Source organism: Cyprinodon variegatus, unplaced genomic scaffold, assembly GCF_000732505.1.
Source record: "Cyprinodon variegatus isolate N-32 unplaced genomic scaffold, C_variegatus-1.0 Scaffold49, whole genome shotgun sequence".
NCBI lineage: Eukaryota > Metazoa > Chordata > Actinopteri > Cyprinodontiformes > Cyprinodontidae > Cyprinodon > Cyprinodon variegatus.
The window spans coordinates 1,538,559-1,554,896 of record NW_015150502.1 but is presented as its reverse complement, the minus strand read 5'-3'; the positions used below and the strand labels follow the sequence as shown (position 1 = coordinate 1,554,896).

The window sequence follows — 16,338 nt, the reverse complement described above, 5'->3', positions numbered from 1 at the left end:
GACCTGCATTTCATTCATTGCATTCCTGCCATGCTGCTGTGTTTACAGAAGATTCCTTGTTTGCACATACGCCCTGAGCGTTTTGCCCACTATGGTCGGGAGAAAATCCTCACAATTCCTGATCGGGAGGTGGTCGTGAGAGGCTGATCGCCCCTTGTACCCCCCTGTACACTACACGGTTGAAAGATTCTCGCAGGACTGGAAAATCGCCCCCAAAATCGCACAGCTTACGCCGGGCTTAAGAGGGGAAAAAAGATAGGGGTGGCCAATGATTAGCTAAGGGTGGCCCCCATCTAGCTCCGCCCCTGTGGTTATTGCCTGGCCACCCTTATTAAAATATTCTGGCTATGTCTCTGAAATGAAATTCCTCCTAGGGCCCTGTAAAATCCTTGGACCGGCTCTGTAAACTTGTCATGAATAATAAGTGGCCCCCTAGATCACCACTTTTGTTGGTATTATCATTATTATAATTATGTAGTTTTAGCTGCTGTGCTTGCATGTGTGTGTGTGTGTGTGTGTGTGTGTGTTTGGGAAGGAGGGGGGGTTAAGAATAGCTGATCTGCATGCTGCTGAATGAAGTGTCGGTTTTCAGCGCTCTAAACTCCTCCTCTGCTGCTTTCCTTCCACTCGAACAACCCAAGTAGTTTTTCGGAGCGCACTCTCCGGCAGCAATGTGGAGGGAAGGGGTGAGCAGTTGAGCTGTTTTTCTTTTTCCCACTCCCACTTCTTTTTGAGTTCTCCTTTTTTTTTTCTTCCCCTCCTAGTTTTGAACTTTGCGTTTTTTTAATGTGGTGGAGGGGGGAACACAGCGCAACTGTTCAATAAAGGGAAGGAAAGCAGTTTCTGCGACGCGTGTTTTCTTTTTTTTTTTCACTTGAGCCATTGTTTCTCACGCATGGATATTAAGGAGATAAAATCATCGGACGCGCTTCTCTCTTTTCAGTAGGGCTGTAGTTAATGCTGGCTCTGTAAGGAGGAGATCATTATTCCTGTTCCTCAGGAGCGCAAGCGCTAAAAACGCACGCAGGGACCGCAAGTTTGTCCGCAAGCTGCGAAGGAGGTGAAACTTTGCCAAGTTTCTGCGCATCCGGCCACAGAAGCCAAACATTTATCGTTATTTTCCCAACTTTTCTCTCTATTTAACTGGATTACTTTCCTAAACCCGGTCATGGCCTACGGAATTAACTTCAGAGGATGAAAGAGGAGTTGTGAAACATGAACTATTGTAGTTAGTTCACTCCACCAGTGGCACGTTTTGGACTGTACGCTGAGAGAGAAAAGAAAAAAAACTGCTGTTGCGCTTGTGTGCGTGTTTTTTTTTTCCTTCCTTCCTTTTCGATCCCTTCTACTCGGGTGCCAAAATGCCACAGCTGAACGGAGGCGGCGGGGACGATCTGGGGGCCAACGATGAAATGATCTCCTTCAAAGACGAAGGGGAGCAGGAGGACAAGATCTCCGAGAACGTCTCAGCGGAGAGGGACCTGGATGACGTCAAGTCCTCCTTGGTCAACGAGTCGGAAAACAACAGCAGCTCATCAGACTCGGAGGTAAAATACATATATCTAAATATTCTTTTGCAAACACATAAATAAAGTAATTTATAAAAAAAAAAAAAAAATGAGTTTGGAGTTTTAATCCGTTTGCATGCATGCATGCATGCCCCCCCTTCTGCAGCAGGCAGAGAGGCGCCCCCAAACCAGACCCGACTCAGAAAGTTATGAGAAAACAAGAGATTACTTCAGTGAAGGTACACCATTCAAGATTTTTAAAAATAAAAAAAATATGTGCAAATATTGTTTTTTTTTTGTCCTTATAAAACCCTCCAATGTTTTCCCTTCTCATGTGCAGCACTAAGAAGACAGCAAGATGGAGGCTTTTTTAAGAGCCCTCACTATCCGGGCTACCCGTTTCTTATGATTCCTGACCTCACCAATCCATACCTATCCAATGGTTCACTGTCTCCCAGTGCAAGAACAGTAAGTTTAACCCCGGTGGGATATTTGGCCCTCTTTCTTCATGCTCTCTCTCTCATTTCTGTCATTCTCTGCAAAAAAAAAAAAAAAAAAAAAAAAAAAAAAACTTTGGCCGTGCGTGAAAGTTCCTTGCGCACTGCCAGACCGCCATATTCCCTCCAAGTGGCCTCTCAAGGAGCAGTACTAACTACCTCTTTGTTCTTTTAGGGGGTATAAATTTCTCCCTGCCACCCACTCAATGAAAAGGCTTGCATTTGAACTTTTTTTTTCTGTATGAAACTCATCTTTATTTTATAACAAATATCCAAAACTATTTTACTTTTTTTTTTTCAATTTCCCCCCCTATTTAAATGTTTCTCTTACCTCCTGTTCTTATAAGGTCATATCCTGCAGAAATCTCTGATCTTTATTTTGTTTTTTTCTCTTGCTTTTTATTATTTTGTGTTTTCCTTGTAATGCAACTCAAATAAGCAAGTTTTCTTCCCTTCATTTCAAGAAAAAGGTGTGTTTTTAACTTCATCTTAAATTAACAACAGTGTAATGTAACCGCTGGGCCCCGTGGAAGATGTTTTCCAGAGACTTTCATTGTCTAGATAAGGATGACAGTCTCAGGCAAGTGTTGTTGACGCAGTCGGCAGGGCTGCGTTTACTTGTTGCATGGTGGTGTCACGCTGTTTATTTGCAGAAGTTTTAAACTCATTCTATTAGATTGTCTCCTTTCTGGTGAGTGGACATACGTCACGTTTGGTAGAACAGTTTCCTCCAAACATTTGGGATCTGGATTTAGTAGAAATATTTTAACTAAGCAAACTTCCTTAGGATAATCCCTGTGTTCCTCTGAGCTAGTCCATCTCCCCACCCCATACTTGTCACTTCCCCTCCCCAAAAAACGAGTACTTTCGTTAAAGCCTGGCAGGCATCTGACTGAAGGGACTCCCCTCCCCACCTCTCTGTCTCCCTTTTCACTGTTTCAGGCCCACTCACATCGCCTCCCTGCACCTTCCATTCAATTAGAAAGGCGTTAGTTGACCATTGTTATTCTGAGCAGTCTTGATGGCTTCATTGGAGGTCCCCATTGGGGCTCATTAACTAAATGGCTGCTTCTGCTCAGACCGTGTGTTGGGTAGTTGTCTCTGTCTTTAGTTTTGTTGTTTCAGAGGACCCTCTGATTTAGGGATGAACATTTTTTTCCATAACTTCACCTGTTTCCTAATACTTTTGGTAAAGTTTAACCTTTTGGTCATTGAAGCTCAAATCAGACTAGGATCTTGTAGGGCATTTGCAACTATCCAAGTGCTCAAATATGTTGTTTTCAGTCCAAACATCACTGTTTTTCTCATCTCACTCATAAAAATCTAGCAATTTTTTTCAACAACAGTATCATAGACTTTAATTTTAAGACGATAATTGCATTTTTATCTAAGGTGCAGCTTTGGCTTTAAGTCACTTCCCTCCTTCACCCTTTTTATACCCAAATATTCCCATTGGATTTTTTCCTACATCTATTTTGAAACCCTTTTGCATTTATACATCTCAGTCATTGCACAAGTTTCTAGTTTGTTGTTTAGTCATATCGTATAAGACGGATCTAAGAAGATAAATCAATACATAACTTTAAATATGTTGTGTGTTAGCAAAGCTTTGCATTTTGCATTTGGTCTAATATTAAATTTGGCTCCTGCTGGCAACTAATATTTATTGGAGACCAGTTAGAAGGCTTCATAACACTATAATATGTGGGATATAAAAGTGAATTGATGGTTATCAAAGTGGGTGTGAAACGTTCCCCACAACAGTTACCAATCCACACATGTCTGATATGAAATGTCTGCTGCTAACAGCTTCTCTTAGTGTTTGTAAAAGGTGAAATGGTGACATGATTAAAGAGCATCTTCTTCCTTTGAAGGGGATTCTGAACCTTTTTTATTTAATATAAAGAAAGTTCAGTTTATTAGATTGAACCAAAACACCAGTCCAGTGGGTACATGTTAGTAAACGGCCTTAAAACTTAAACGTTTAGCTTTACATTTTAAACCCTTTTAAGTATGATGTCTTTATTTAAGTGCTTAGATAAACAGGGCAACGATTATTGTGTTTAAATGATCCAGGTTGTTATTTTACTCTGTGATGAGCAACATGGAAGGTGCAATGTTAATCATTTGGTGGTTCATCTGTAACTTCTCTTCAATGGTATGTTATTATTAAGATGGAAATATAGCGAGGCATTCATTTCTAACTTTCTCTCCAAGTCTGCCTGAGAAAATCTGGGTTATTTTACAGAGTGACAAAACTTTAAGCCCCAGATAGTCATATCTCCTTTCAGCAACTCTATTTTATGCTTTAAAAATGATCTATTATGCCATATTTTTCAAAATAGCTCCATATTTCCATTTAAGTGCCTCATAAACCTCTACTTTATTCATTGTGCCCTTTTTATTTTTTACTGAATTAACATTAATTTCCAGAGAAAGGCAGCGGAGAGGTTACTTTGTTACATTTGCTTTTAAGTTTGTCTCCTGAAACTCTATTTTCACATTTTATTTAGGGAAATGAGATGTCCTCATTAGGTCATTTGTGTTTAGTTGTATCGAAGTGAATTACATTCAACACAACAGAGTTTAAACTACTGAAAACCTTAATCGTAGGAGTTACACAACCACGCTTTCTAGTTACAGAGAACTCTATAAATATTATATAGAAAATTAGGCTGAATATGTTCTTAAAGTATGTATTATAAGATAAAGAAAGTACAAAACTATGATGGGGAAGGAGGCAAATGACCATATGGTGACAGTATGTAGGTATAATCTATACATTTTACTCATCTCAGTATATCTCTTTGTTTTCTTGTATAAGCCTCTCACTTCCTATTGTTTTTATGAGCTAAAACAAAATTTGAAATTAAAACCGCCCTCTTTGTAGCTTCAGGCAACGCAGTGAATAATTACACTCCTTTCTAGACGTCTAATCCTCCATATTTAAAAAAGAGAAAGAAAATGAGGTCAATGGGACAGAGTGCGCTGACTGTGTCAATCATCGCTGTGGCAGAAAACAAGCAGGGAGACAATGGCTGGCATACTTAGCGGTCGTCTTGAGGTCTCCATATTGCCCTGCCCTCATGGCTTAGTGTGAATGCAATGCAGTGAGTGTGATTGATGAGAGGCTCATGTTGGAACCTTTTTAGACTTGCATTCTGAGCGCCGGGGGCTGTTCAGACCTGTGGATCCCGATCGGGTTTGTCGCAGACCCGATACGGCGGCTGATATTTTACAAGTGGCCTGCAGCGGCACGTCCGTCCAATGGCTCAGTTAAAGCTGCTGAGCTCTGTGGTTAAATTTATCGCAGCATCACCTCTATGTCTCCGAGAAATGTGCAGATTAGCCGGAGAGATGGGTCCAAACAGTCCCAGAGCTTGGCAAACATTTTATGCTATTGCATGGCTTGGAAACCCCTGCTGGGACTGGGAGGTTTGTTTTATGGGATTCGGTTGGTATGTGGTTGGTCTTGTACTGCAGCGAGACGCTTTAAAAATGGCATCTGTCAACCAAAATCCAAGTTTCTTTCTCTTATTTCAAGGTGGGGAGCTACACATTTACAGCTAATTATGCATGTATGACTTTAGGCAAATCCTGGATGTCTGTGCAGTGCTCTCTTCTCTTCCTCCCTTATGATATCGTCACGTTTGCCATGCATGTAGCAAAACGCAACAAACTGGTGCTGTTGCTCAAGAGCCATTACGCAGTTATTTCACTCAAGAATGCGCTACGCGATAAAGGATTTAAAGTCCCCAACTTGATGAAAAAAATGTGAATGTGGCAACCCCATCACGAGCAATGAGAGACAGGCCTACATGGGATCAGCACAGAGTTCCCCGGAGGGCCAAGCATAACTGATTTAAAGCCTGCTCAGAGCTGACATTCCTCTGTAATCCACTGAGAGCTGAGGAGGAGGTTTTATGTTTGCAGAGATGTTCCACCAGACTCCTGCCTGCTGTGCACCCCCCCCCCCCCTACACACCGGGCTCGATAAATCCAGCTCATTGTTCCAGCAGAGACAGACTAGTGCCAGATTTAATTGGTGAACTCGCACCCCGCCGGACGCCGCCTCTCGCCCTCTCCCGCGTCACTTTTTCGATAAGTCCACCGGCCGTGCAGTCGTCATCATCGCCGCCACTCGAGAGCGAAGTGCCTCTTGTGTGCGAGAGGTGGCAAGTAGGCGAGAGCGAGGCGAGCCGCTCAAACATATCTTCATCAAATAACGCGTTGGGAAGCTCAAACTACCGAGCATGATTGTTGAATAGAAAACTTTTTGAGATTGAGATATGAATAGGAAAGTATACGTCTGAACATGTCAGTGGCTACGATTGCATGCCTCTCTGGCTTATTTCTTCTTTTTTTTTCTGCTGCGCTTGGTGCTTAAAACGAGCAGACAAAGAAAAGTCAACACAGACATTGTCCGGCTGAATAAAAGGGCCTCTCCTTGCATAAGCAAAGTCAGTTTGTGTGGAGGTGTCTTTTCATCAGGTGGCTGACTTGGCATTTCACTCACCTTGCTGTCTATGTGTGTGTGTGTGTTGGTGTGTGTGTGTGCAAGAATGAGCAAACATGCAGCCATGCGTGCTGTATGTTTGTCTGCAAGTGCCTGAGTATGAGGGAGGAGGAGGAGGAGGAGGAATGGGGGTGTGTTCAGGTGGATATTTTGCAACAGAGGGGACAGTGTATACGGCTCACGTTCTGACAGCCGTCTGTGTTGTATTCCTGAATTTCAAATATTTTTTCAGCAGAGCGCTGTGTCAACAGAAATTACGTTTCTGACTAGGTTTTTAGTTTTTAAAGGAGTTTTTCCTTCAAAGGCAAACACATCTACAGCAGTCTGGTGGCTGTGTTCAATTACAAGCAGATCCACAGGAACGCTGAGAGCTCTGGGCCCCGGACTGATTCAGTTTGATAATGATCTTTTATGCTCAGCCTGGAAAAGTAAAAAGAAACAGGTGATACAGTCTAAATAGTTGCATAGCTCCACCACGTCTATATGCTGGTGGGCAACTGAGACCAGATGTAATTAGTGTGAACACAAACCAAAGCTGCTTTTAGCCTCCTCTGCAGCCTTTCATTTTGGCTGTTACGCGAACATGCATCTCCCATTTGCATTTCCTTTTCATCATGGATGCCCATGCTCCCTTCCTAACCTCGCTTGCACAGATCTGTGTGAAATGGTGTCAGTCCTGGTCTGCATCCTTCCCTCTCTTGGTCTCTGTGGAAGGCTTGAGCTGGCTTCGATTCCTCCCTGCTACGCCATAGCCTGCTAGCTCGCTACCTAACCCACCCACTCGCCCGCTTGGCATTAGAAATTCTGTTTATAGCGCTCTCTGGCTCTTCGAGCACAGGGCCCATCAGGAGCATCTCTGCACCCTTTGAGGAAAGGATAACCAACATCTCCCCTCTCCTGCTGCAGACTCCCCATGTTCAGTGACATCAATGAATCCCTTTGATGTGCCAAGATGAATATATGTGTGCAAATGTTATTTTTTTCTTTTTTAAAATAGATTTATGTGTTTTTCAGATTTGCTATGTTTTACCAGGGGAACACTTGGGCAAACTTGTGTTAGAGTTCGAAGTGTTGGTCGGTGAAGGTGAACACTTACCAATGCAGCAGACCTTACTCAAAACGCAACAGTTTTAAAGGCTTGAAACAGATTTGATATGAGTTGTTGACCTTGTTTCTGACGCCTAACAAAATAAAAGTCCTGTTCCTGAGTGAAGGATTTGGGTGTTGCGGTGAACTCAGAACCTGAAGCTGTTAATCTAGGAAACTGCTGGTCATGCCCACACATGTACCGACTCTGCTTAGTAACTATTATAATCCGTAGAGGGTGGTAATCACTGCTGGTATGGTTACTCTCAGACTAAAACTCAACAAAGAATAGATTTATAGAAATTTAACTTTGTTCAGTTATCCTCAAAAGATGCTAATCCAAAAAATAATATTTTTTTAGCAGGAGAGTCCTGGTGCAATGGGGAGGGAAAGGCCGCTTAAACTGTAGGAAAAGTCACACTCGGTTTGATATGTAACCGCATTTTAACAAAAGTCAGGTTTCTTTTTTTTTTATTATTAGCCCCACAACCATAAATTACAAAAGTGGCAAAAGATTTTAGAAAACAAACAAACAAAAAAATTTGAATATGAATAAATTAAAGGCAAAATTACCAAAACATAAAACAGAGTAGCTAAATTGCTAAATGTTTTTTAAAACACTTGATCAAAACCCAAAGTTGTCAGGGTTCCTTTTAAATTAGCAGGATTCTAGTAAGGTCTCGAAAAGGTTAATAAAAACTAAATAAATAGAACTTTATTGGTCTCACAATGGAGAAATTAATTCTGTGTTTAACTCATCCCCTTTGGGGAGCAGTGGGCTGCAACTGTGCAGCGCCCGGGGAGAAATCAGGGGTTAAGACCCATAGTGGCAGTCTGTGGGAGCGGGTTTCGAACTCACAACCTCATTCCAAGCCTTATCCCTTAACCACTAGGCCGACACTCCCCCACAATATCTTTTTGTCTGCATAACTCTCTTCTTGTCTCCTATTTTGTTTGAATATACAACATCTTAGAGTTAGTTACTAGTCCGTAAGAAATGCTATTTTCAAATGATTTAATCCTTTTCTTGTTGTATTAATAGAAGTTGGAAGCGGTGCGCCACTAATATTCTTTCTGTGTGAAACAAGCTGAGAATAGGACATGTACACATCTAAAACCCTCTCAAAAAAAAAGTTTAGCTTGTTTCCCAGGAACAAATAATTCACATTTATACAGAATATAGATACTTTCAGATTTTCATTCTAAAGCTAAGATGTTCACTATTATTAACAATTATTAAACTACTAAACTCCTTTAAAAATTCTCTATTAAGTAAATATATTTGTTTTAATTCTCATCTTTTTTTAGTGTTTAAAAAGATGTGTGACAAATACCTCTTAAGTCAGCTCTCTTAAGTTCATTTTTATATATATATTCCAGTTTTTGCTTCATTCATAGCCATAAACTATAATGTTTATCTCAGCCAAAGAAATGTTTTCTTCAGTAATTGTACCCTACGTTTTTAAGCTTTGTTGTATTAAATGTGCAGGAAGAAAACACACACCCGCGCACACACGCACACACACACACACAAAAGCCTTTAACAGGGTTTCATCAGTCTGGTATTCCAACCAGCTGTTTTCAGTTTAAGCTCTGCAGGCAGCGGGAGAGGGAGAGAGAGGGAGAAAGGAGCAGGCAGGAGGAGAGATTGTTGATGAGATGTGGTGGTGGGAGCATAAACTAGGGCAGATACGGGTGCTGCTATCCGTTTCCCTGCTATCCCAAGTTGGGACTGCGTCCAGACCTTGAGGCAGTCACTTATCAGAAGGATTTCTGTCTCCCACTGAGCACGGTTTCTCCTCTGTAGACCACAATGCCTCGCCGTCGCCTTTACAGTAAGAGCCCAATCAAGAGACGGCAGGAGGATATCAGATCCTGCTCGCGTAGCATCAGCAGTCCTTCCAAGATTTACATCAGGATCCTCTTCAGGTCATGCACAGGGCAGGCGGTCTGTTAAAGGCCATGTAGAACAGTACGTGAGTGGGATCAGCAAGGCTGTAGTGGCCATACTAAATTAAGAAGTGGATGGATATCTGTCCAAGATGAGGTTAGCTGGCAGCTAACAAGGCAGCTGTTCTTCTTGTTGAAGTTATAAATCAGCTTTGTTGCTTCTATCTAATTTCTTTCCTGGATGTTAGAGGCCTTTATCTGCGCACATGCCTGCAGATAGAAAATTAAGATTTAAAAATTAACTTAAATACTTAAATTGGGCTGCCTTTCAACCAACCAGGTTATATATATGAATGTGTATATTTTTAGGTGAATACTGTGGAGATCCATTTTTTGCATGGTTCCTGTTACTGAATTTATAATTTCTTTCAACTACTTTAACTTAAGGTAGCGGAAGAGACTCACCCACCATCTGCAATATCTATTCTCTGAGTCTAAAAACACATGCAGTGCATGTAACAGATCCTATGTCTAACTGCATAAATCTTGAAGGCAGCCAGGGGGAATTTTCCATGTTTAATACATTCATATAAGTAGGACACATGTTACTTTGTGCTAGCTTTGATCTGGAAGTCGGTGGTGAATATCACAAAAAAATAAAACTTGGTGAAAGACAAACATGAAATATATATCAACTTTACTACTTAAATGACTTGTAAATTATTTGGATGCTCTGAAGTTTCTCAGATTTTTAGTTCACAAAGTTCATATATTGTCATTATCTTGAATAACATACTAAGTAAAGATACTTCCAGCTTACAGTGATTAACAAAATGTGGATTGTGAGTAAAGGAAATGTAGCGGAAACTTTGAAACATCAGGTTTGAGTATATATTTTACCATTTTTATGCTTAAATGCTGTCAAATGTAGATTTATCTAGTTCAGGCTTGAGTATACAGTTATTTTATATTATAAACTAACAGAGATTGTAGCTGCTTAGTCAATTAAATCACAGTAATCATCACAATATCCATACATAATTGGAATAACAGATAGCTGCACTGATTCTAATTTAGTTAGCTAATATATTTTAGTGTTTTCTAGGATATATTTTTAAATATGCATGGACTCTTTCTACCGTTGCTCACATTATATAGATTTGATTGGCCGGGATGCTAAAGATCATGAAGGGTTTTATCATTGTGATGTTGCTAAAGTGGGAAAAAATGATTAAAACTGCCTGTTTAGCAATATAAATAATCATCACAATAATCAGCTGTGTTTTAATAGTTTTGCTAATGTTCTGCAGTTCAACAGTAAATCAAATGCTGATCCAGATTCCCATTAGTTTAGCACTAATAGCTCTGAAAGAGAGGCAAACAGTGTTTGTATCTTTGATTATTGAGGAATTTTATAAAACAATCGAAAAATCTTTAGCTCCGATCATTTAGCAAAGTAAAAGTACAAGTACAGAGTAGGAAACTGGTTCTAAACCGTGTAAGTATTCTTGTCATCAAAAAATACACTGGAGTGTCCTTAAATAATGATAAATAACCTGACAGATGCTAACTTTTCGTAGCGGTAAAGTATTTTCTGACTTTCTCCAGCATTCATTTTAATGATAAAAATAGACCCAGCTTGATATATTATTTTTAAACCAAATATGAAGTTAATCTATAAAACACATGTCCCTATGAATACATAAAAAGTGATGATTTTACTTTTAATGTTATTTTAAATAACCTTTAAAACTAAGATGAAAGTACAGGCTGTTTATTGGTATGTTTTAGAAAGAAAACGGGGAAATACTTGTTTTATTTTTAATTGAATCAAACGGGTAAAGAATACGTTAAGTCGAAAATATTCCAGATGTCATCAATCACTTTTCACCAGTTAATTGGTGCTTCTTAACTCATATGTTTGCTTTCATTTATACAGATATTACTTGCTGATAGCAGCTTAATAATGCTTCTGAAAAAACAAAGGTATGTGGTTGTTTTCAAATCACAGTGGCTCATTATAAAAATGTGTTTCACAACTCATAATTTTCCCATGAATGCAGGCCTGATGGCAGTAAAACAGAATCTCACCTTTTACTGCCCCCTTTTTCTGTTCCTTTACCCTCATAAACCAATTGTATTAGTTAAGAAGTCACAATGTTCTGCAGACCATCAAATTGGATTAAAGCTGAGCAAAGGCGTCACTCATCTCAAATGTGTGGGCTCCTTATTTCAGAACAGACTTGTGGATCCTGTTAGAAAAAGCAGCCGAAACAGCAGAAACCTGTGACGGAATGAGGTTTTCTTATCGGATATCACTTTTTCCTGACCTTATTTGCCCAATTTCAAATTATGAGGTAATGTTCTTGATTAGTTATGAGTAATGGCTGTGATTGAGAGCCTTGTGCTCAGTAGACATAAGACAGTCTTCAGTGATAGCGGGATTCCCCTGATTCCTGCCCCCAGATAATCAACATGATTAGGTTTCTTTGTTCTGAGATGTTATCATGTGATGCTCATAGGTTGGGTTTTTCAGGATATAGGCTTGAGGTGAATTTTGTGTCAGAACCTCAGCAACTTTGCAGGTACAATCTTGTAACCTTATAAAAAAAGGTTCCTATGAATTAGAATAGCGCTGGTTTACCTTTTTTAAATGTAGAATAGCTACATTAAGGAGGAAAAAAAGATCTGATGCTGCCTATAAGACACAGAGAAGGCTGAGGAGTCCTTTTTGTTTGGTTTGTGCCTAGCTTGGAGGGGCTGGCTATTGGAAATCCCTGAAGCAGGCTTTAGGGGCAGGTCTGATTCTCGTGTGAAATGGGCAGGCTCTATAGCTCTCGGCTGACTTGACTGGAGCTGTATGGGTGTGTTGGCAGGGGGAGCGGCGGTCATGAATAGGGTCTTTGACTACCTCAGACTTGCCCTGAAAGGCAGGACAAAGACCCTAGGGCAACGGCTTAGAGCCTCACAGCTGAGCTACAGAATGCTTGGCCCAGTCTTCCTCCCTCCTTGCCCGATTTAAATACTACAGTGGCTTTCAGCATTCTGGTGACGGAGGCTCGCATTCACCGCCAATCGACCACCATTTTTCTGTTATTGTTTACAGTGAACTAATCCCGCGCCTTTACGTAACCCCATTGTACAAACCCTATCAGAAGTGCGGGTGCATATGAACCAGTGAGTCTCTTAAACCACACTGGAGGCAGGCTCACTGTGTTCATATTAAGGAGAACCTCTTTTATTTTTTTTATTCTTGACACTTCATAACAGAGAACCTTTCCCTATCTAAGATGTTGGCAGTAGATGAAGACTGTTGCACACTTATTTCTGCCTGATTATTTTTGACAAGTCCATCAACTTTTGAAATTTGTGAAAGAGGCTGAAAATAAATAGCCATAAATCTTTCCTGCAGAGTTAATGGGGTTACTTGAGTCCTGTCCAGACACTCTCTCCCCACAGAGTGTCTAGTTTCAGATGTCACTCAGAGCTTTGTTTTTACCCCCTCCTCCCTTTTCCCGGGTGAAGGGTCGGGGGCCAAGGTTCAGGGCCAGTTGGCTGAGTGGCCACAAAGGCTAAGGCTTCCCCTCAGCACATCCGATCCCTTCGTCCACACCGGCCTGCAGCTACAATGGAGGGATCGTCTTGCAACATTTGTCCCTTCTTATTATAACCGAAAACTTTCTTGGATTTATGTCAAGAGTGTAATTATGAGGTCAAAGTTCAGGCTTTCACAGTGAGCCAATAAAACGGTTTGCAAGTTTAATTGATTCCAAGCTGGAGGTTCTAATTGTATGGTTCCTCTCCGTCCTGCTAACACAACACATCCTTTAATGTGTTTTACTTGCATGAGATACGAGAGATCTCGTATCGCTGACCCCTCTGCTCACTCTTATCTGTCGTTTCTGCAAAAATAATATCGCAGCACACCTCAAAACTTTAACCCCCACCCTCCTCCACCCTCAAAAAATCTGAACTTTTCTCCCCGCCCCGCAGCCACCACCCAAACATGTCCTCCAGCCAGGTTTATTATGCCGTTTCACGCAGACCAAAATTGCAGCTGCATGGAGAACAATCTGGAGCACATTAGCTCAGGCGCTGTGATTTATAAATTGTTTCTCAGGCCATAAATCCCTGCTGTAATTGTGCACAAGCACCCCACTCTCTCTCTCTCTCTCCCTCTCTCTCTTGCCCCCCCCCACCCCCATCTCTTTCTCTCCTTCCCTCCGAGCAGCTTACAGTCCTTGCGTTAACATTTAATTGTTTGCAGAAGCGTGTTCAGTTTGGGGAGCGAGCAGAAGTTTGTTACATTGTGGAGCTACAACCTGAGTTTGCAGCAGCAGCGGTGGTTTTTGTGATTGATCACATGAAAGATAAAGCCCAACTTTATAAACAGTATCATAAAAGTACTTTTCTGCCACATGGTGCGAGTGAAGTTTTTTCATAATGGGATGTGATGCGCGATGTCTTCAGCTCTGTGTTCCTGTGGTTCATGCTCTGCATTCCTGAATACTGTGTAATTGAGAGGGGCCTCTCCTCAACTCTGTCCCTGGGAATCTGATATTTACAGCAGCCCCTGATTGTAATCACCTCACCGGTCTCATTAGATTGTATTGAGAATGAAAGATAGCAGCAGCTGTATACATTCTTGTGTTCGCCATTGAGGTCCCAGCAGCCTGGTGAACGTCATGGAGACTTTTTCGTCCTTATATAATTCCAAGTGAGTCAATATTAGGTCTATAAAATAGATCTACCAAAATGTGAATTAATTATAGTTTCAGTCATTTTTCAGTTTCATGCTTTTGTTTCAGGATGCCCGTTTTTTTTTTTTTTTTTTTGCTTTCACAAGTCCTGAAAAACCTGCAATCCTTAAGCTAACCTGATCCCGACTTGGCCTTTAAGCTTCACACCCTTTGTTTTGATGGAACGATTTATAATTGCAGAGTTTCAGACACTTTAAGGGACCCAACATGTGAACGGACGAAGAATTTATTGCCAAGAGCATTACTAGGTCATGATTTAGAAGTCGGCGTGAACGCGTCTGCGTCTGAGCAGCTTGAGGAAAACTGAGCTTGTAGACTGAGGAAATTACTTTTATGAAGATTTCAGGTAAAAAAAAAAAAAATGAAAAATGTGCTGGCAATGCTCCAGACCTCCCTGCAGTGTGCTGACAATACGCATAACTAATCCTGGGGAATGTCATGGTGATTTTGTGCTGTGTCACACATTGTGTAAGGCTTAAAGTGCTTTAAGATATATTTGCTAATCACATGAACACAGGGGATTAGTTTTTGTTTTTTTTTTATTCCTAAAATTTTCTAATGTTTTTGTTATTCTTTTCTTCATTTAATCCAAGAATGGTTTGCTAAATGTTTTAAAAACTTATTTCTAGCTTTGTCGGTCGCCCTGCTTGTGTATTATAGGCAAGGCAAGGCAAGGCAAATTTATTTGTATAGCACAATTCAGTACAAAGACAATGCAAAGTGCTTTACATGATTAAAATATAGGAAGATAAAACAGAATCAAAGCAAGTAGGGAAAAAAATAAAATATAAAATGCAGAAACAAAAAAGAATATTAAAAACAGTTGGACTAAAGAAAATTAAAAAGTTGAACTAATGATGTTTCAGTTGAACTGTTTAACTAGAACAGTCGAAGGCAATCCTAAACAATTGTGTTTTTATATCTGTTCCCACAAAGTCACCAAACCAAATATGATTTTGACCTGGCAATACTAAAGACATACCATGTAAATACGACAATGGCAATAAAGATTTTTCTTTCTAAGCCTTTTGCTGTGAGCAAACATAAATAAGTTAATGAAAATGTGATGTCCCTCCACGTTCACGTGTAAAACAATATTTTACCAATTTTTTCCAAAGACCTATTAAAGCATTAATTGAGGTATACATTTTAAAATGTATTTAGCATTTATATCACGGCTAGCAAATGTAGATCGTCCTTATCTTGGGGATTCCTAAAAAGGGAGCCGAAAGTTTAATATATTTAATGCCCTGAAAGCAGTTAAAAGATAAAAAGGATAAAATGGAGCAACTTTGTTTTACTTTGATGGACCTTCCTGTTATCTACTCTAAGTGTTGCTCTCCGTCACTGTTGTTTTCCTTAAAGGAACCACAGTCTTGTTAACATGTCTAGAAAATCAGCTTTTATTGCTTCTTCTGAATTATTTTAACCCTTCACTGCTAAGGAAAAAAAAAGCTACGCTTGGGTCTCTTTCAGTTAGTAAGAAAACTCACACTGAAGAGTGTTTGCAGTCTGAGTGGAGTTTACGTATGGAGCAATCACTGATCAGAATTGTGAATATCAGTGTAAACAAGACAATCAAGCTGAAAATCGCCATTCTTGTTGCATCGCTAATTATTTTCTTAAACATGCAGCTCTATTTTTTTAGATTATAAAGTCAATTTTGCAATGATTTTTTTATTTATTTCCAAGCTACCATTTAAGTAATCCAGCTCAAAATCATCTAATTCTGTCCTTTTCTCGTTCTGGTCCATTATTTCTGTCCGTCTCTCTCCCTGTTTGTGTGACAGGGCCTGCAACTGAACCCCCCATACCTGTGGCATTTCTGTGTGTGTGTTTACATAGAGCCGAGGTGGAGGAGATGGAGGGTGGAGAGAGTGAGGTTAGCAGTGGGGTGATAGCGATGTCAGGTAGTAAAAGCTGAGATGAGGCAGGGCCCAGGAGTCTGCAGGGCCTGGAGATTTGTGCCTTTGCACTCAGAGAGCAAACACAGGAGGCATCTGCAGGCAGCTGTGTGTGTGTGTGTGTGTGTGTGTGTGTGTGTGTGTGTGTGTGTGTGTGTGTGTGTGTGTGTGTGTGTG

General features: G+C 40.5%; 1 protein-coding gene across 3 annotated transcripts in view; it reads left to right on the top strand.

The window, feature by feature from the left end:
- The first annotated feature begins 645 nt into the window (after window positions 1–645).
- Window positions 646–16,338, top strand: part of LOC107082304 (transcription factor 7-like 1-A) — a 44,487-nt gene continuing 28,794 nt past the window's right edge. For 2 of the 3 annotated variants that reach the window (XM_015370904.1, XM_015370905.1), the window contains exons 1-3: window positions 647–1,547; window positions 1,675–1,747; window positions 1,849–1,976. In XM_015370904.1, the coding sequence (XP_015226390.1) occupies window positions 1,362–1,547; window positions 1,675–1,747; window positions 1,849–1,976 (387 nt within the window). In that variant the 5' untranslated portion in view covers window positions 647–1,361. Of the gene's footprint in view, window positions 1,548–1,674; window positions 1,748–1,848; window positions 1,977–16,338 lie in introns of all 3 variants that reach the window. The other variant, XM_015370903.1, reaches the window with a different exon arrangement.